This window comes from Volvox carteri (genome assembly GCF_000143455.1).
Source record: "Volvox carteri f. nagariensis unplaced genomic scaffold VOLCAscaffold_109, whole genome shotgun sequence".
Taxonomy (NCBI): Eukaryota; Viridiplantae; Chlorophyta; class Chlorophyceae; order Chlamydomonadales; family Volvocaceae; genus Volvox; species Volvox carteri.
In genome coordinates this window covers 164,377-184,047 of record NW_003307652.1, presented here as the reverse complement: position 1 = coordinate 184,047, position 19,671 = coordinate 164,377, and the positions used below count along the sequence as shown (strand labels likewise).

Sequence of the window (19,671 nt, the reverse complement as noted above, 5' to 3'; positions counted from 1 at the left end):
CGGCATCGGCCATGCCCCGGTATAGCATTCGCCCACGCTGCCCGCATGGAAATGTGCACCGAATGCCTTTCCCCCTCCCCTGCCTGCGAGCATTCTCTCCCCGCTCGACGCGGTGATAGACGCGTTCAAGCAGGCAGGGCTACCAACAATGCGCCATGGGCATTTTGCGATGTGCACCCGTTCATCTGTACACCTACGACCTCCATCATTTGTCCTGTTTAGCTTTGAAGGCCTGGCCAGGTAAGAGAGCAAGCCAAACTGTGAACAAGAAGTCAGACCGATGTGCCCCCAAAACTTCAGACCGAAACCCTTCCATTCTCGTCGTCACGGTCGTGAGCTCCTGCCACCTTCATCGGCGGCTAATAGCCCTTCATCGGGGCACCTTGGCCCGGCTTCGTCGGCGCGCAATCTTCAATCCCTTTCGGTCTGCAACCCCTGCGCCTGCTTCCCCGCCGCCACCTCGGCCGGTCATGACGCGCGTTCATGAGAAGTCCACGAGAACCGTTGTGTCCATTTGACCACAACACGCCGCTTGGTAACTGTGTTCGCTGCCAGCAGACACCGTCACTCAACAGAGAGACGTCCGCTTCATAAGACATACAACTTCCGTGTGCCCGCAATGACACCCCTCCATTCCTCCTCCACCTTTACTTCCAGCTTATTATTGCCGTGTTATGGCCTCAATACACCGGCGCCATCGTTCACCCTTCCTCCCTACCTCCTTATTAAGCCCTGTCGGACAGAAGGCTGAAGCCCGGTACCGTGGCAGTAATACCGCCTACTTTCTTAACCGTTGGCTGCTTGCCACCGCCACTACTGCCGCCCTTCTTATTGCCGCCGCTAGCGGCGGCCTGCTGCGCGGTGCTGGTGGCCTTCTGCCACTCGCTTACGGCAACTGCGCTCTTGCTAGTAGCGCCCTTGGCCGCCGCGGCTCCTGCAGAGCCGCCCCCGCTTCCCTTATTCTTCCCCTTGGACCCGGACGCCTGCCGAGCCAACTCCGCGTCCTTGCGCTTCAGGAAGTCCGCCACGAAGGTTGAGACGTTGGGCTTGCCGCGCATGTAAACCTGGGATGCGATTACAAGGAGAGAGCAAAGGGAGAAGCGCATGAGAAAGGTGAATGTGAATTTAGAACAACCCCACGGGCACGGATAACGGTTATGGTGCACGGGCCTCGTACACGGCATATATAGCAACACCAAGTTCATAACATTTATCTGGGAAAAGGCGGCGACTGCCTAATGTGCTTCGTAGCATGCACTGGTCTACTCCAGAGAGTTCATCGGATGCGACGTACCTGGCAATAGTCCGCCACCTCGCTGCGACTGTTGACGGTTAGCAGGAAGTGCACCAGTGACAGATCGTCGTTGCCAAAAAACTCGACCATCTTCGATCGGCACCAATTCTACATTGTGAGACGGAGCAGGGAAACCAAGGGCAAGGGAAGGCGCAAGATTATTACGCGGGCCTTACATAGGTTGACGGACGGGACACCACTGATCTCCAAGAAGCTAGCCGACAGAATCAGTGCAATGGCTATAACCGATTTCGTCGCCCAGTTGTGATAGAGTAAGTGAGGGCATCCACGTGCGCCACGCCTCTCAGGAATTCCGCCGCGGGACTTGGACTTAGGGGGCCTAAACACGCGCGGTGCCGGCTTCCTGACACCTATTGACACAGCACCAGACAGTACCCTTTTCTGTATGGGACATCAAATCAACTTTCAATATATGTAGTCCATGGCCCCCAATCGGTCTTTAACGGACAACCCCGCATCTGTGCGGAACTTGTAGCTCTAAAACAACGAGACTGTGAGGTAGCAAGCGACACAGCATTATGGAAACGCATTGCAAACAAAGCATTCCTTACCCGAAACTCCGCCGACATCTGAATCTCGCCGTCAAACAACCCTGCCGAATCATCACCACCAGGATTCGACGCCATGGCTGCAGGAGCGTACGATGTCGACGTCGCTGGAGCTGGCGCTGGAGCAGAGGCTCGCGTCGGTGCCACCGCGGCGGCTGCCGGTTTAGCTATCACAGCTGCCGCCGAGGCGCGCGCAGCCGGCACTGCATTTAATGACTTGGCAGCGACAGCCGCCGCCGTTGGCGGTGGCGGCGCAGCCGCTGCCGCCATGGATGCCCACCCGCCCCGTGCAGAAACAGGTGCAGAGGGCGGTGCTGGTGCAGCAGGCTTGGCAGCAGCTGCCGGCTTGGGGGCTTCAATAGAAGCCGCACGCGCTGGCGCTGCTGGTGCTGTGGCTACTGGCCCGTAGTCCCAAAAGAGCCCCTCGTCCTCAGCACCCGCCGCAGATGAAGCCGAAGTCGACGCAGCACGGACGGGCGGCGCCGCCGCCGCGGCCCGCCGCCGTGCAGCCTCCTCCTCTTGCTGTTGAATATCCCTCAGCGTTGGGCCCGGCGGCGGTGCTGGCGCCGCAGACCAACCGCCGTTCGCAGATACCGGTGGTACCGGCGGCTTCTGCTGCTGAAGCATTGGCAGCACATCAGAAAGATCTTCCTCAACAACACCGCCTTCTAACTCAGCCGCGCTTTCCTCGTAAATTACCGCCCGAAGGTTAGTGACCGGCGGAGGCTTGGCTGCAGCTCCACCCCATGCCTTCGGCGCAGCGGATGACGCTGCAGCTGCAGCTGGGTTTAGCTGCTTCTCCAGAAGCTCTGCTAGGGTGGTACCGCGCGGCGCTGTACCAGTAACTCCGACAGGAGCGGTTGGGGGCTCAACCGGAGCCGCCGTCACCGCCGGCCGTCCGCCACGCGCGGCCGGCGCGACCGCGGCGGCCGCGTTTGAAGCGATCGGCGCTGTCTTTCGAGAGGGCGACGTATCAGCGGCAATGCTAGAACCGGTAGGAGTAGCGACAGCAGGTGCCTGAGGGGCAGCGGGTGGCGGCGCAGGACGCCAGGCGGTCCCCGCGGGTGCTGGTGGTGGCGGCGCAGGTGCTACTGTGTTAGCGACAGCCGCGTTGGGCCCTGGCGTAGCGGCAGCGATTTTCGCCCAAGGAGAGACACCAGCGGGTGCAGCTGCAGCAGGTGTCGCTGCTGCGGCTGCCGCTGCCGGCATGGTCGCTACTGCGCTCTGGGCGGGGGTAGCCTCTGGTGCAGCTGCTGCCGCCCGAGCAGCACGTGCTGCTGCCTCAGCCTCCTGCATTTGAATCTCGCGCAGCGTCATGCCAGAAGTGGGTGGCTTAGCTGCTGCGGCCGAGGCCCAAGGTGCCAACTTGGGTTCCGGACGTGGCGTCACGGTCGTGCTTGAGGACTGCCCTGCACCCGCTGAAACATCCTCCGCAGCAACTGCCGTTACAGTCGCAGGCTGCGGTGCAGCCGTTGTCTGCGGCTTCGGCTGCTCTTGCAACACAAGTTGTGGCGTCTTTTTCTTCTTTCCACCGCCCGTTCCAGCGGCGGACGCAGATGCGGTGTCAGTCAACGATGCAGAGCCCGTGGCAGTTGTGGTGGATTGCTGGACAGGCTCTGTGGCTAGCGCCTGCAGCTCGGCAGGAGCAGACTCACTGCCAGGCTGCGACGTCCTGTTTGCCGTGGCAAAGAGTTGCTGCAGTGCCGGCGGCAGTCCAGAGATTGGCCTGTAAGGCTCCGGCACAACTGCAGCTCCCCAAGCGCCCGCTTGTGGCTGATGCGACGGCAGCGCACCCTGCATTGGGGGTAACTCCTGAGCAGCTGGCGGCGCAACCGTCGGGGCCGGTGGAGCCGCCGGAATAGTTTGCTGCGCCGCCACAGCCTCCGCTAAGGCAGCAGCCTGCTGCTGCTGCTGCTCGCGAAGCGCAGCCTGACGTGCTGCTTCCATTGCCTGTTCCCTTTGTATATCAGCTAGGCTGCGCGAAGCAGCAACCGGCTGCACTGGAGCCGTGCCCCAGGCGGAGGCTTGAGACAGCTGTTGCTGTTGCTGCTGCTGCAATGCTGTCTGCTGTTGGATCGGCATGGTCACCTGTTGCGGTGGCGGAAGCTGCGGTGGCATCGCAGGGTTAGCCTGCAGTGGTCCCGGCGCGGGCGGCTGGGGCTGCACCGGTTCTGGCTTGCTAAGGAGCGCATCGGACAGTGGGGCAAGTCCAGGCTGGCCCGCAGCCGTGTCTCCGGCAACTGCGATGGTAGGAATCAGCGAGATAAGGTTTGCACGAATCATGGAAACAATGGACCTGCAAACCTGCAACGCTGAAAGGCATGCTGCCAGGAGACACGCAGCACCGTGTCTTACCGCGCCCCTGCGCATATACGTAGCTGAGGAACTTACATGCTCAGGATAGTTTATTGCACCCGACCCAATTCCTGGCCCCGCGGGCGCCCCCCCCCCCCGAAAGTCGTTCTCCGGAAAGCCCTTCCATGAAGCTACTCAACGCTGATCCATGAACCTCCGTTCCTAGCGGTGCATCACCCCCGACCACGGATCATAGTGCACGTGTGGGTTGTCCAGCAGGACTCACCTGCCGCTTGCGGCACGAAGGGCCCGGGGCCCAGCGGTGGCCCCTCGGGTCGGAAGGGCGGTCCGCTGCCCCAAATGCCAGCTGCTCCGTGAATGCCTGGGTGCAGGTCCGGCCGCCGAAGCGGATCGTAGCCCTGATAAGGCAAACAGAGAGGTAAAGCATGACATCAATGCAAGCGCAGATGCATGAATTGCTACTAGGATGGAAATGAAGGAAAAGCAACTTTCGGTATGACGCCTCCGCACCAGATCAGCACCATACGAGGATGAGAGATGGAGGCAGCAGGGAGCAGAGCGCTGTAACGAAGCATGCCCCGTGCCTTTAACCACAGGGCAAACGCAAAAGTAAGCAATCAGGGCGTTAGCTTACCCCGACGAGAGGATCGCGGCCCCAGCCAGGAAGCACCGGTCCGCCAGGCGCCCCAGGCAGTGGGCCTCCTGGACCGACAAGGGGACCACCCCAAGGCCCCGGGCCGATGCCAGCCGGGCCACCCATTCCACCTAGACCGCCGGGACCCATGCCCGCAGCACCTGGTAGTCCGGAACCAAAGCCTCCTAGACCACCCCCCAAAGGCCTGCGGGTTCGACGTGTTAGGCAGCCGGGATGTCGGAAGCCCCGAGACGCCGCAAAAAGACCAGCCTTCCGCATGTGATAGGATATGCGCCACCACGCAGGTGCAAATGCGGTTAGGGTTTTACCAGAGAAACATTATGTACACTGCGGTATTTCAAGGTTCAGGCAGAAAGGTCTCACGTCTTTGGAACCGCCTGACGGACTCCTCATGCTGTGAGGTCGCCAGCGCGACGCGATCGACATGCATGCGTAGAGCACGGCATTGTACCAACCAACTGTTCCACAGACAATCGTCTACTGTCGCAACCCATGACAGATTCACAAGGTGGTTTATCCGACCGTTAATGGGAAGTTGAAGACACAGGTGTCTGCACCCTGTACCTGCCAGACAACGAGACATGAGCCCCAAACTTACCCGCCCAGCCCGCCCAAGCCCCCGAGTGGCGTTCCGCCCAGGCCATTGGATCCCGCCGAATGCAGCTGGACAGGGGGATCCAGTGTGAAGGGCCGCGCGACTCCGGGCTGCTGGACATTGTCGGGAAGCGGCACAGGTGCACTAGTGCCCAGAGGTCCCTGCAGACCTCCCAGACCTGCTGTAGCCGCTGTCGGTTGCTGCACAGGAGACTCGGATGCGAGCTTCTTCCCGAGGAGGGTCTCCAACAAGGACGACGTGCGCTGCGCGGTGCCGCCCGGAGCTGCAGCGGTGGCGGAGCTTGCGTTCTGGGCTGCGGCCATGGAGCCCGCCTGCGAAAGGTCACCGGAAGCCGCGGCTGACAGCCCGATTGACGACACCGAAGGCAGCGGCGCGACGGCTGCTGCTGTTGCTTGTTGTGTCTGTGTGACCTGTCATGGGCCGTGGGGCACCAATTGTTATAACGATGCTATCATAACGGGATACGACACTGACACGTTGGCCGGTCAGTCGTACGGCTCGTCTAAGAGCGCATAATGGACGGTCGACATTTCCTGTTCCCATTTCAAGGACATTGGCGCGTCGCCTAAGCTGTAATCTCTGTGACAGCAAAAATGCGTTTCTGCGGCTGACCCAAGTAATGCGGCTGAACAAGAATTGTAGCAACACAGCTTAAACAGCTCGCCGCTCCGCACCTGTGGCTGCTTATTGGCGTCTGCAGCTGCATTGGGCAGCGCCACCGTTGGTGCCGCGGGCGTAAAGCCGGGGGGACCCAGAGGCCTCCCGCGTTCGATAGCGTCCCACATCTTCATCATCTGGCCTAAAGGAATAAAAGGCGTGCCCTCAAGCGCCGCAGCTCGGATGGGCAAGTCCTCGCCAAAATAGTGGAAGGCTAGCCAGTCCAAAATGTCCATGCGCGTAAAAGGACCTTGTGTCTGTTGGGGTGATCGACAGATGGGTTGGCGGATCCGGCCAGGGGTAAGCGACCATCGAAAGGAAGAGCACGCGATCACAGAAGCAGCGAGCTTGGCTTTGTGGTTCGCACGTGGACACATAGCCACACATCTTCCCAAATGAAAGGCAAACCAAGTTATACAGTAGCCGCTTTGCCCTATCCCAGCATACCACATCCTGCTGCTCCACGCTTCTGGCCTTCCCGCCGCAATTCTCCATAACTCCCAGTCTACAAAATCAGCTCACCACTCCCTGCGGGTCTTTGTAGACCCACTGGTCCTGCAAGTAAAGCTCGTGCGTCACCGGCAGCGACGGCACAGGAGGGTTCGAGCTGACCGACGTCAATTGGGTCTGGCCTCCGGGGTGTGCAGCACCCGCCGGCGCAGTGCCGCCTCCGGACAAACCGTTCGCAGACTCGCCAGCACCGGAGCTCGACCCACCACCACCTGAACCCATGCAAGGCCGTGTCGTGCGTAGCAAAAGGCATTTGACACCAGCGGCCAATGGCTTGGTGGCACGAAGAGGCCTAAAGCACTTCACTACGCGCCAACCCTCCATGGCAAAATCCACTGTTGTAAGAGGGCTCGGCTAAACTTGCAGCGCTGCCGGCGCGATACAGGCGCTACGCCACTTTCGGTCCCATCCACATGCACCCACGTTCCAGAGTCTTCATTGTAATGCCGCACTCACCAAGTTGCTGAGCAGCCGCCTCCGCGACGGACTCCGACAGGTACTCCGAGTACTGGAGAGCGACCTGTGCAAACGGAAAAAAATGTTTCTGACCCAAGCTAATCCAATACGTTTAATCCGATCAATGTTAGTGCCACGTCACGAAAGAGTCAAGTCGCACAGAGCAAGACAAGCTCGGTACGTCAATCGTGAAAGACAGCAGCATGTGACCTGATGGCGTATATATCCCGGCAGAGCAACCCAATAGCCACATCGACTCGGCCCGTCTCCTAACAAACATGCGTAAGCTTACAGTGCAACCCGTGAGAGCGTAATGCAGCGCACCTCAGGATTGATGCGAGGCATTGGCAGCTTTTCGCCATGCGAGGACAGCATGTGATTATAGATCTTGCTCATCACCGGCGAGCTATAGCGGCGAACACCGCTGTGGCCACCGCTGCCATACCCGCTTCCACTTCCTCCGGGTCCCGCGTTGCTGTCATGACGGTCCAAATGCCCCCCACGCGGCACGTCCCAACGGTCCGGCGCCCCAGAGCCCGGCGCAGCTGGACCCGAAGCTGTGGGTTCGCGGCAGCAAGAAGATGGCATGACGATGAGAGCCCCGCAGACACGAGCAAAAGTTGAACGAGACACGATGCGTCTAACGCAAGGGAGGTGACCTTACTAATAATCCCAAAGTATAGGAGGTATTCGGCAACAATGCATGGTTCAGCTGACGCGTACCCACGTTTAAGTCCCCGGCCGCGTCCGGTGGCAAAGCCTCGGCCCCGGCCGGCCTGTGTCGCCGCGAAGCTGCCATCAGAAGCACCAGAACCCCCGGCCAAAGGCCCACCTGCACGTAAAGCAAAGAAAAGCAAGGCCCAGGACTGCTGGATGACCCCGACCGAGACGTCCTTCTGCCCGCCGTATACGATCTGATAGGCCTCGTATGTTTTGTATGTTTCGACATGCAATCTGTCATCTTGCGGCTAGCGTGAAAGGCGTTGGCAAGGTCAGGAAATGGCCGCAAAGAAGGGGCGGCTGATGTAAGAAGCGATAACCCTCATGTCGTGAACAGAGCTGCATTTAGTCTTAACCAACAGCCTATATTGGATAAGCTTTGCCCTTAGCCAGCGCAAGGGATACGTTTTGTGGTCATACCTCCAGCGCCCGGTGTGCGCCAACGGTCTTCTCCAGAACGGCGGTCCGCGCCTGTGCAAGCACGCAGGCATACCGGACCCAGAAATTGGACAGGAGGGGTTGCAACGTGAAGGCAACGTGGAGGTCAAGTTGACCCGTGCGCAACCCATGTCAACTTAAGTCGAAGACCCCCATGACAGGCAAAGATGGCCAGGGCTCCTCCCCTTAAGGAACTCACCTTCCGAGCCCCACCGGTCCTGGATTGAGGGGCGCTTGGGCAGCTCCGGCTCCGGCGGCATACCGGGGAGCCACTCACGCTCACCAATAGCTGCACCGCTTGGCTTCCTATCCACCCATCGATCGTCAGCAGGAGGACGCCCGCGACCACGTCCACCGGCATCACCCCACCGATCTGAGAAACCACGAAATTATGAGAAACAGTCAGAAGATCACGCTTATAGCAAGCAAAGGGGAAGATAATTTAAATTGCACTGCCTAAACGCCACCTGGGGCAGTATATTAGGAACACCCCCGGCGGAAGCACAGGTCAGATAACGTAGCCCGCAACTACCGCAAACATTAAGACACAACAATAGCCCTTAGTCAGAGGAGGTACATTATAAAGCAACAGGTTTTTACCTGAGCCACGGTCCTCTTGCCAGCGCCGCGGCTCTTCCACAGAACCCCACCTGGAAAAGATTATCCAAAAAGTGAATAGCCATAACATGGCTAAAATGATGAGTAAATTATCAAGTAAAGGGGCACTTCTACTTGCCTGTCATTGTCCCAAGTGTTGTTGCGATCGCGCGAGTCCTCCTCGCGCTCGCGCCAGCGCGCCGGCCGGTCCCGGGCAGCGTTATAGTCGGGCCTATCCTTCTCCGGCCACTTAGGGTCACGGTTGGACGGGGCATCAGGGCCACGCCAGGTAGCGCTGCCCTGTTTGGCGGCGGCGTCCGGCTTGGAAGCTGGGGCGCCGGAGTTGTTGCCGTCCCAAGGTCCAATCAACGCACTTTTCATGGGCTGTTCCTGTAATTTCAATTATGTAGAATCTAAGGGTTTATACATGCAAGTTCTTCATGTATCATAAGGCACCAAAACTTCGGTGCAAGGATTTTCAACCGCGGTAATGGGCGAGCGGCACGCACCATGCTGGTAGCACGACCAAAAGGCTGCCTCCACTGTGGTGATAAAGGCATGTCTGCACCTCCACCAGGAAGCGGGGCTCCCGCCAGCGCCCCTGACAAGGCAACGCGACAATTTGCGCCCAAGGGGGAGGCCCATCACTACATGTCTGCCTGAGCTTCAGCATCATACTGTGCTCACCAAATGCTGAGCCATTATGATCCGCCATGAAAGGGCTCTGCGCAAACCGGCCCAAAGACTATGAATTAAAAACTTTGTAAGGTTGTAGAGAGCGCTGTGAAGGGAGACTTTGTCTGTGGTTGTATGGTACTACGCAAAAAGGATTGCCATTCGAAGAGGTCGGCGGGAGAACAAGACAAAGTGGGTCGACATCAATGACGGGACCTTTCCCGTACCGCATGGTAGTGCAAGCACAACCTGGTCAAAGCCACAACCTGTCCTCACATACCCACATCGTTATGTACCTGCCATCGAAAGAGGTGTTGCGGAGGGAGCACTCTCAAACTATAGTGATCTCAAAGACGGAAGGCGCTTGTTGCGGTACCTTCATATTGCAACTAAGGATAATAGCTTCAAACTGCTTTTGAACCAAACATGCGGCAGGGATTTAGCTCTCAGGTCCGGAATAAAGGACATGTTCATCGTGTTCCACGCCATCACAGCGTTTGGAGGACTGCGACTTTTAACCGACGAGCACAGGTAGGTACCCATAGTTTTCCTCCGGTTTATTTCTCTACTGGTGAACGTTAGCGACGCTGCGGCGGCCTCTAACCGCAGGCTCCAAATACATCAGCTGCGTCGCAAAGCGGGGGCTTGGGCAGCTTGTCGGTACTGACCAATACGCGTCCTGTGGATCGGCTTCGCTTCCAGTCCATCTTGGTCTTTAAGCACTTTGACACGGACGGGGACGGTACGTGCATCGCGCCGCTGGATGTTCTCACCTCTGCGGACTTCCTGTGTGAACTCCAACCCTGCCAAAACCTCGTATCTGGTCGAAAACCCTTGTGCTGGAACACGCCAGGGACTCTTGCCTCTTGGGATGGGCATAGGCTGCACTGGGGGGCTACCTGGGGTGTTAAAGGAAAATGCACTATAGAGTAACGTCTTATCAAAGGCCTATAGAGTAACGTCTTATCAAAGGCGATCCTAAGAATATGCGCCCTAGACGGAAAGGTGCTCGGTCATTACGACCTGCCTAACCCAAGGTCAAGCAATCCCGCTCCGTTTAGTTCCGTTTTCTGTCCGTGCTTGCCTGCCGAGTCGCCCCCGACCTCAAGAGCATAACTGGTCGAAGCCGGGAATTGAGCCTCGGCCCATACATTCCAGTATAGGGCTTTAGGGAAAGCGGATTATGAAAACAGAGCACCAGAATGCATCAAACATGGGTGCGTTGGAAGGGTCTAGTTGATCATATAGTTTTGAGCAGATGAGAGGTGATTGGACCCTGATATGAGTCGAAAACAAATTGCAGCAATTAGCCAGGAGTGCTACTCGAGGAGAGGGAGGACTGGCTGCTTGCCATTTGCGCTGGAGGGCACACACCCTGTTCTGTCTGTCTGTCTGTCTGTCTGTCTAGTCCTGGACGTGATCTGGGTCGAGGAGCCCCTAGCCAGCCGCGTTTCTGGCGGAGGGCTACGGTGTTTTGCTGGTGTCCATCTCAGTGATCACAGTACGCCGAGGGTTACGGAATTTTGAAGGAACTGGGCCGTCGCCGCGCGTCATATGCATGTTGTATGTGTGTAGGTAAGATAACGGCCGAGGAGCTGGACCGGTATGCCTCGTATAGTGCGGAGCGTTTTGGCCCCGTAGCGGCGCAGTTTACGCCACTGTACGACAACTTGCGCGCCGCGTCAGCTACTGCCGGAGCTGTGGATATGGAGTCATTTATCGACCTGGTCAGAGAGCAGGTGTGTATGTGGGGGGTGGATGATGGTCGGGGTGGGACTTCCATCATGCAAATGCCAACCAACTGCTAGAGTATAGCGCACCAACTGCCAGAGCAATGGTCAAAGTAATGCCGCGCCTGCCCGATTCTGGGTGGATGGATGGGTGGCAGCCTTTGTGCATTCGTATGTATGTATGTGTGTTGATGTGACAGGGCAGGGGTGGGTGCGTTTGAAAGATGTCGCGCCGTCCAAACAGCTATGCCACGTAGGAATGCGCGGATGGGTTTGTAACGAACTTTGTTTCCTAATTAAGTATCCAGCTAAGATGTACGGACGCACAGGGAAAAGCTGCTTTAGAGGAATCAAATCTACCGGGGGGGGTTGCCACCGGAATGGCTGACGAGGCTGCGTCCAGCAGGGGGTTTTTGCTGGGGCTTCCGTGTTTTACTACTCATATATGGTCTTCTCCGTGTTTGCGCCTATTGATCTTCCTGTTTGTATGATTAATTTTATTATATATATGTATGTACAAGAGGACGAACGCACGTCTATGAATATCCGAGGCGCCATGCCGGTCACCTGTGTTAGGAAGGACCAGTACCAGTACCAGTACCTACGTCCAGACGATGGTCGCGAGTGTCAAACTTTTTGAAGCGCAGAGCGCGGTACCCGCCTAAACGAACACAAACGGTTGTGTACAGCTAGTGTTAATTATCGTACCGACCGTTGTTGATTGCCGTCCGTAGTTGTCGCTGGGAAGTTACGGCCAGTCGGTCGGAACTCGATCCGGTCCCCATAGGCCCTCCACCGAGATGCGGTCGGAAGATCAACTCTGCAGAACTGGACAAGGGCAACAAAGGGGGTGTCAGCATCTCTCGCTTCCGTCCGCCAGCATCTCTCGCTTCTCGTCTCCTTCCGTCCGATATTCCTGTAGTATCCGTCTATCCCTGGCATCAGCTTGACTCGTCTGTGGTCCGTCTTTTCCTCCGCCACCGCGTTGCCGCGCGCGGTGTCCCAATCGTTTGTTGGGGAGGAGTACACAATTTTGAAATACGTGCACTGATATGTGCAGGCATCTACCGCGTGGGCAATACAAATCTCTGACTTGCTGCAACGTATCGTACAACCTGTAATCATTCGCATGCATGTATTCATGATGGGCCCCCAATATCGTTCAGATATAACTCGGGCCCAATGACGCGTGAGATTGACACAAACATGCGTATTCATTATGGCCGCTCTCTGTGCTCTGTACCGCGCAGGTGAAGCTTGCTGCCGCCAGTAAGGAATTCCCCCGCGCAGTGTTCAAGGAGTCCGAGCTGGGTCGCCTGGGCTGGGACTCCGCCCTGTCCCCTGCTGAGGTGTCCTCCGCGCTGGCAGTTTTCCGGCTGCTGGACTTCAATTTGGATAACTATGTCAAACTGGATGACCTCAGGAAGGCCCAGGTGCGTGTGGGTAGGCGTGTGTGGGTGTGGTTTGGTATGGTCGCGTGTCCGGTGGGGATGGATGTACTTGTGCGACGATGTACATGATGCCGCTGTCCCTAAGCATAACCTAAGCCTTCTGATTGTTGCCGCACCACATGATGGTGCGTGTAGTTTCCTGTCGGGGGTGCGGTCTGAGGCCGTGGCTTTCCCTTGTGGATTACATGCATGTGGATTATCCAGATGTACCGCCACGCTGTGTTTTAAGCCGCCATGATCCCGGAGTCTGTGTCCTGCCAAACCCTTTTTAGGGCATTGAAAGGGAGGTGGTCGCGGATAAGCTCGAGGACGCCGACACCAACGAAGATGGTTTCCTTTCCTTCAAGGATTTCTTGACGTCGTACGCTCGGGAGCGACCCGTGGTTCTCAACATGTTGGTGCTGCTGGCGCACACCGCCGTGTTCTGGCTCGTCTTCAGCTTGCCCATGTTGGACGTGCCGGTCAGGGCGGTGATGTGCCTGGCGTTGCTGATCAAGCCGCAGCTCGTCACGGGCCCGGTCATCAAGCTCTACCAAATCATGAGGACGGTAATTGACCGTGCGCGGGCGGAGATTGAGATGGCGAGCGCGGGTGGACGGGGCGCCGCCGCGTAGTAACGAAGTCACAGAGAAGTTGAAGCTGTAATGGGAAGTCTCTGTGTGCCGGTTGTGTTGTGTGTGTCTCGCTTCCTCGTGGGCCGAGACCTGGGAGACGGTGGGTTCGTCATACGCACAGCTTGATTGTTGGCCCGAGAATTTGTTTTGAGGGCTGAGGAGAGTGACTAGCTGAACAGGTCTTCGGTCTTCTTGTTGTGTAATAGTTAAGAGAGGGCCTTTTCTGTGGGACGGCGGAGGTCATGGCGGGTCAGGTTCGTACCTTCCTTCGGGGGAGGAGACTGATGTGTGCGATGGAGAGGGAGAGAGTGTGCGAGGCAGCATAGTGTTTTACTTATCTGTGTGTGTGCGCCGGAGTGTGTGCGCCGGATGCCGGCTTTCGAGCTGCCGGAGGTCGGTGCAAAGGACTTCATCATCAAGGGAGAACATTGAGAGTGGAGGAGCCTCTGGTGGGGCGAGTGCTCGACTAAAACTGCGTTACGGGAACTCCGATCCGAGGGGAGCGATGCAGCTGTGGACTGCATGAATGACGAGAGGCGAGAGGTTTTGAGCGTATAAATACAGAACGTTGCGAAATGCAGAGGATTATGCTGAAGGTTGTTGGCTTTACCTGTTGCTACCCTTCCGTATGTACATACATGCACACGTGCATATACCGTTTTGGCTGACGGGTGGCGCGCTGTAAGGCGCTCCGTTTTCATTGGTATTTTGGAGTGAAGATGCAATTTCGCGCTTTCCGCGAGGCTTCTAAAGGAGAGAGCCAGAGAAGTTGGGACGCCACAGTCGGCCCATCCTCATCCTTCAACACGTTCACATGAAGTTACAGGGGGTCGGGTTACTCCTCTTCAGGTATACATACATGCGCCACGGATACGGGTAGTACGTGGCCTGTCTCAACATACACGCACGCACGCGCGCACTCATGCAAAGTGGTTTATCGGCCGATGAATTCCCGCACACGGTTGAGCCATTGCTGGTACTCTAAGGTTGCCTTGTCCTCTAGGTACACCCGGATGTACTCTCCGAGATAGGCGTTCACCCCCCGCTCCTCAAGGAAATCCACAAAGGCCTGTTGGAGCGTATCGTCCAAATCCTGGAATACGGGACCCTTATACGCGGGCGGACCGTCGCTATCCTCGTATATGCCATCAAGGGCCACACGGCTAATGGTCAAATATTCGCCGTTGCTCTCGCACTCAAAGATCAGCGTGTCGTCTCCCTCCTTCGCGATGGTCACCTGGAACTCAACTGATGGCTCCTGCTCATCTTCATCCTCATACTCCTCTCCCTCCTCTTCTTCTTCGAGTATTGGTTGAGCATCTAGGTCGACGCGTACGATAATCTCCTCGTTCTCGAACTCCTTCGCCAGGACGAACCAAGTGGTTCCACGAGCGTCTTGCAGCTCAAAATCATTTGGTGGGTCTCCGATAATGAGTTCGCTGCGACGATAGGATTCACGTTCGTATTTGATCTCGTCCTTAAGAACCGCGATAAGGCTATTGGACACGGAAGATGTGCTCCGCTTGCCGGTCGCGTTGGTTGCCATCCTGGAAGTCCCTCTGATGCAATGACGACGTCCCGTGTGCGATGATATTGCCTGTCCTAGTGCTTGCCGCCCTCTCGTGCTTGGGCTCGAGCAAGGTTGTGGTAACGATGGCAAAGAAAGCCCGCGCGAAGGTCCGATCCTACATTGATGCATGGTAGGTAGATTCCTGACAATTTTACATGTCATGATCTTGTCTTTCAGCCTGATGAATGAGTCGCTTATGCTAAGGGCGCTGATGCCACTCTACTAATCAATACGAAAGCGACGCTGCCGACAGAACGCAATTCGCACCTGCGTAGAGGACAAAACTGTACCTAACCCTTTCACCGAAAGGACAGTTGTACGGCATTCTGGTTGGATTTGATTTACCTCGTCCGGAAATGTACCGAAGCATAGGTGACAAATCCGCTGCACGGATGAGTGGTACTCATCAACCTGAAGGCCGTTCGGACTAACTTAGCCGCACCAGGTTATTTGTGGAGTATGCTTTTGGCTGCTTTCCAGCAGGTGACAACACGAGTGCTGCATGGCCGTCACACAGTACAGCGTTACATCCATAGGCCGAGACAAGCATTCCTTTCCTTCGAAACGCCCTGGGGCTTATCGAAGTAAAATACCCTTTCCTGTGATACCTTCCCTGTGGTGCCTTTTTGGGATTAAACCATGCCATACCCAGCCTAGGTCGATCCCTGTCGTATTCAGGCCCAAAATGGATGACGGCCCCGGCACGTTACAGATTGAACACAACCATTAACAGGGAATCTTGCAGACCGCCGTGTGTGTGCACCTATCTAAAGGCCAGGAATGCTAATCAACGCAACAGCACTCCACCTGCAACTTCATCTCCATCGGAACTAGACCTAAGTGCGGCTCCTGTGCGGATACCCAAACGTACTCCTGCGCCTGCCATGTGGACCTCTTCGTCTTCAATTCTTCATTCGGCCCGGGACTGCCTGGGCCGAGGCTATCCAGAGTTCAAATGGGAAACCAATTTATGCGTCCATGGTAAACGCATACAGAATCCCCTGCAGTTCTCCTGAGCGTTTAAAGGAGATGTCCTAAATCAGCCAGGTGTAGCCGAATCAGCCTGATTGCTAAATGCATTACAGGGTTGCTACCCCGACACGTCACCCGTGCCGCGTAAGGACCGCCGCCAGCCCCTTTTTCAGGGGTCAATGTACTGGTAGTGGAATTTGGTGATGTGGTTGTGGTGATCGTCCCCACCGTTCTGGCCAGTGTTCCACGGGCGATTCCACACTGAGCAGGTGAAAAGCACCTGCCGCAGGCATGAACATTTTTGGAGATGTCTTACAGCGTCACAGCGTTCAAGCTGCTACCACTAAAAAAACATTGGGCCGGTGACGGAGTTTATGAAAACATTTGCCAGACCATGGCTAGGGGCTAAATCTGAACACAAATACAGCAGTCAATCCTAAAAGGCAGGCAAGCAGGAGCATAGACAACCGAAACTATGTTTAACGCAAAGCTTCTAGGCAAAACCCTGCCAATGCTAAGGTTCCGAAGCATCCGATAACGACAGGCAATTATGCCATGCACATCTGCATACATACCTGCTGGCCCTTTTCATCTTCCAGAAGCAGCTCCATCTTGTAAAGAATACCCGCCACAACCTGGGTCTTCGCAGAAAGAATTTCCAGCAGCTTCAGCTTGCCTGTGCGCTTAAGTGACGCGCACAGGCCATTGCAGTTGTTCGTATTCGCAGTACGTGTAACATAGTCAGCTGCATCCCTGATAGCAGGGTTGTCCACGTCCGCTTCTACGACCGCACCCAAGCCATGATGCTGGTCACCGGTATCAGCCGTTGCCTTCACCCACGCGCTTGAGAATAGAATAAGAGTGCAAAAGATGAGGAAGTAATGTTTCATTCCGCAGATAGTCAATTGCTCGGGTTCTCCGTCAGTTCACAACAAAAGTTGACAGATTGTTTCGAAGGTACTGACCTTTAACATTTAATATTGTGGCAACTTATCATCAACAAGTTGCCTTCACATGAAAAGTAACTCTCGTTGGTCAACGGAGGACGATTCATTTTTTTGCGCAACGCACTGCCGTACAAACATTATTGCGGTAATTTGCACCATCCAGGAAGTATCTAGGTAACTTCCCGTATTACATGCATTGTGTAACGTTTTAAAGGAAAATATGGCTGCTGCAGCTGACCCAAGGCTGGCGCTTATGGGTGGCGCTCCCACCCAGGGCAATCTCCGTGCGGTAGGTGCGAGGCTTGCGCTGCGACCGCGATGCAATGATATCACCATATGCCTGAAGCCTGAAGAACATGGCAAGTTAATCGTGTGAAGACGTCAACGCGTGTCACTTGTCACTTCCCGTTGATGTGATGTCTATCGCAGGTGCGGGCGCGCGCTCAGGACCTGCAAAAGTCAATTGATGAGGTCATCTATGGCCTGAGGTTCAACGCTGGTGTGCTCAAATGGGACGACATCATTCGAAAATACAGCGTTATCAACACGCAGGTAAATTGCCTTCGGGATAGCAATTTCTCCCTTCCCAACCACCAATACCATTACCGCCACCTCCTAGCGTCGTCATCAGCATTCCCCTTTCCGCTCCCCTGAAACACACTTCCCCGTTCCCTCCAAGGTCCTCCGTTCCTTCGTGGCTTTAATTGGACCCCAACTACGAACCCAGGCCAGAGCGCCTCTCTGCCCTCTCTTCCCACCCCCCCAAACACCGTCCCTCTTTCCACCCTCTCCTTTGTTCAAACACTGGCTTTTGGTGGCGAGGAGTTTAGCGGGTGTGTGGAAAAGGAGGATGGGGGCCGAGAGTCCGTCGGAATGGGATACCCCTCACCCAAGCATCGTTTTTCCTTTCCCTCCTGAACACCCCAATACACACCACACCCACGCCCACACACCCGTCGTCTCCTTCCTTTGGCCCGCTCCCACCACACCCCTTTCCCCCCGGGTTCCCCTCCCTCCCCCCCCCCAAACACACACACGCACGCATACACACAGCTGGCGGGCCTTCGGGAGGCCATGCGACCAGGCACCCTGGACGGCTTCGCGTTGCTGCCCCGCCAGGTCCCCGACCCGGGGTTCGCTGAGGCGGTTACCGTACAGCTGGCGAGTGCGCTAACGCCGGAGGGGGAAGTGGCGGCGGCGGAGGCAGCGGCGGCGGTAGAGGCGGCGTTGGGGCTGGGGCCGGAGATGGCCTCCATGCAGCGATTTGAGGTACGACAGCGAGCTTGTGGTGGTTCTGCATTATGATAGTCGGGGATAGTCTTCAGGTGGAGGGGGGAAGCGGGGTTAAGGGAGCGGGATGAAAGAGAGGGGCCGCGGTTGGGGTTCACAACACAGGAAAAGAGTAGCCGAAGCCATTGTTGAACGTCTGTCCGTCTGTCTCAATTCCCTTTCTGCTTGACTTTGCATACAATTTCGAACTTCACCACACCTCCCCTCCTCCCCTCCCCTCCCCTTGCCTTGCCTCCCGGTATAGATCCTGAACAGCGCAATAGAGGCGCACAACGGCCTCATCGCGGCACTCACCGGGCCATCGGGAGCGGCAGCAGCAGCTGGGGGGCCGGGGGGGGGAACGGATGGGCCCCTGAGCCCCTTGGTGGGTGCGGTCGTGTGTGTATAGGAGCCAGTGTGTTTGTGTGTGTGGGGGGAGTGTGTGGGAGAAGTTGTACTATGGGGAGGCGAGGGGAGGGGAGAACGATAGAGGGTACAGGGGGATGGTAAAAAATGGGAAAGGGCAACACGGGGAAGGGGGCTGGAAGTACGGAAGCTGACCCGCGTTCATTTTTTTCGCCCCCTCCCTGGGTGGTCTGGCATCCCCAATGGTCCTTACATCATCTACACATACACAGTCGTAGGCACGCAGACAGAGACAGACAGACAGGCACACTTGAAAGAAACCCCGACCGGTCCGAGCCCACCCGCATCCCCAAGGTCTCCACCGACACGTCCCCGCCCCCACCGCCACCCAGTGAGCTGGAGGGTCGCGGCTTGATCGAACCCTTTACCTCCTGCTCGCACCCCCTGTCCGTAATTTCCCCCCAACCCCACCCCTCTTTACACCTCCCCTACCTCCCTCTACTGCTATCATCAAGTCATTTCTGGTCAGTAACTTACACAAGTACTCCTAACGCACTATCTGTGCCTAGCCCTGTGTAGGGGTATCCTTCTATTTCCGGTATTTGTTTCGCCACTTGTCAGCGGTTCGCCCTATGGCCCCCCTCACACAATCCCGGAGTTCCCAACCCCCCCCCCCCCAACCCCCAAAGGGTCAGTTCTGCTCCTTGGCCGCAGCTTCACTCGTTCGTGTGTTCCTCTCCCCCCCCCCCCCACCACCACCACCACCACCACAGGGACCTCTGAGGAAGCGGCAACGTGAGCTCAGTGACATCACGGGGGCGGTGCTCCAGGGGAAGGTGAGGGCGGCGGCCGCGGCGGCTACGGCACTGGCGGCGGCCCGGTCGGGACCACCGGCGGCGGCGGCGGCGACGGGTGAGTGCCGAGTCCCCACCGCAAACAGGGAGCTAATCTTGGGGGTTTGGGAGTTTTAGGGGTGGTGTCACTAGGGCAAAGTAAGGATAATTGAGGACTTTAAATTTCTTTTCTTTCTTGCGAAGCACATACTGTCATACAGGTGTTGTCCGGAATTATAAGCTGCTTATCTATTTTGGTGAAGCGTTTTTTGTTTTTAGATATTTGGTGTTAGTAGTTACTGCGGGGATAACTGCGGGGAAGGGGGTTGGGACGGAGCAACACAGCCTCCAACACACCCGCACGAGTACTAAAACACGCAGACAAACAGACAGACATGCATACAGACGAGTGTCAC

General features: G+C 56.7%; 5 protein-coding genes across 5 annotated transcripts in view; 2 read left to right on the top strand and 3 right to left on the bottom strand.

Annotated features, from left to right (window-relative positions):
• Positions 1–119: 119 nt before the first annotated feature.
• On the bottom strand, positions 120–9,530 carry VOLCADRAFT_108378 (uncharacterized protein; the record flags this gene model as incomplete). Its single annotated transcript, XM_002958850.1, has 15 exons — positions 120–1,064; positions 1,295–1,402; positions 1,867–4,103; positions 4,445–4,577; positions 4,814–5,018; positions 5,433–5,860; positions 6,125–6,364; positions 6,630–6,829; positions 7,074–7,137; positions 7,398–7,630; positions 7,797–7,905; positions 8,214–8,264; positions 8,431–8,604; positions 8,964–9,128; positions 9,516–9,530. The coding sequence occupies 15 exons, from the start codon at positions 9,528–9,530 to the stop codon at positions 726–728; spliced, it is 4,701 nt and encodes a 1,566-aa protein (XP_002958896.1). The 3' UTR covers positions 120–725.
• Positions 9,531–9,791: 261 nt separating this feature from the next.
• Positions 9,792–13,997, top strand: VOLCADRAFT_108377 (uncharacterized protein). Its single transcript, XM_002958866.1, has 5 exons — positions 9,792–10,034; positions 10,113–10,245; positions 11,079–11,242; positions 12,484–12,666; positions 12,957–13,997. The coding sequence occupies exons 1-5, from the start codon at positions 9,930–9,932 to the stop codon at positions 13,296–13,298; spliced, it is 927 nt and encodes a 308-aa protein (XP_002958912.1). The 5' UTR covers positions 9,792–9,929; the 3' UTR covers positions 13,299–13,997.
• Positions 13,998–14,105: 108 nt separating this feature from the next.
• Positions 14,106–15,045, bottom strand: VOLCADRAFT_108376 (uncharacterized protein). Its single transcript, XM_002958849.1, has one exon. It carries the CDS (start codon positions 15,028–15,030, stop codon positions 14,233–14,235), a length of 798 nt encoding a protein of 265 aa, XP_002958895.1. The 5' UTR covers positions 15,031–15,045; the 3' UTR covers positions 14,106–14,232.
• A 964-nt stretch (positions 15,046–16,009) lies between these two features.
• Positions 16,010–16,730, bottom strand: VOLCADRAFT_100234 (uncharacterized protein; the record flags this gene model as incomplete). Its single annotated transcript, XM_002958848.1, has 2 exons — positions 16,010–16,120; positions 16,416–16,730. The coding sequence occupies 2 exons, from the start codon at positions 16,728–16,730 to the stop codon at positions 16,010–16,012; spliced, it is 426 nt and encodes a 141-aa protein (XP_002958894.1).
• Positions 16,731–17,007: 277 nt separating this feature from the next.
• Positions 17,008–19,671, top strand: part of VOLCADRAFT_100233 (uncharacterized protein) — a gene marked incomplete at both ends in the record, with an annotated part of 3,230 nt that continues 566 nt past the window's right edge. Inside the window, 5 exons of the mRNA XM_002958865.1 lie at positions 17,008–17,076; positions 17,217–17,339; positions 17,841–18,056; positions 18,322–18,441; positions 19,196–19,334. Of these exons, the coding sequence (XP_002958911.1) occupies positions 17,008–17,076; positions 17,217–17,339; positions 17,841–18,056; positions 18,322–18,441; positions 19,196–19,334 (667 nt within the window). The remainder of the gene's footprint in view (positions 17,077–17,216; positions 17,340–17,840; positions 18,057–18,321; positions 18,442–19,195; positions 19,335–19,671) is intronic.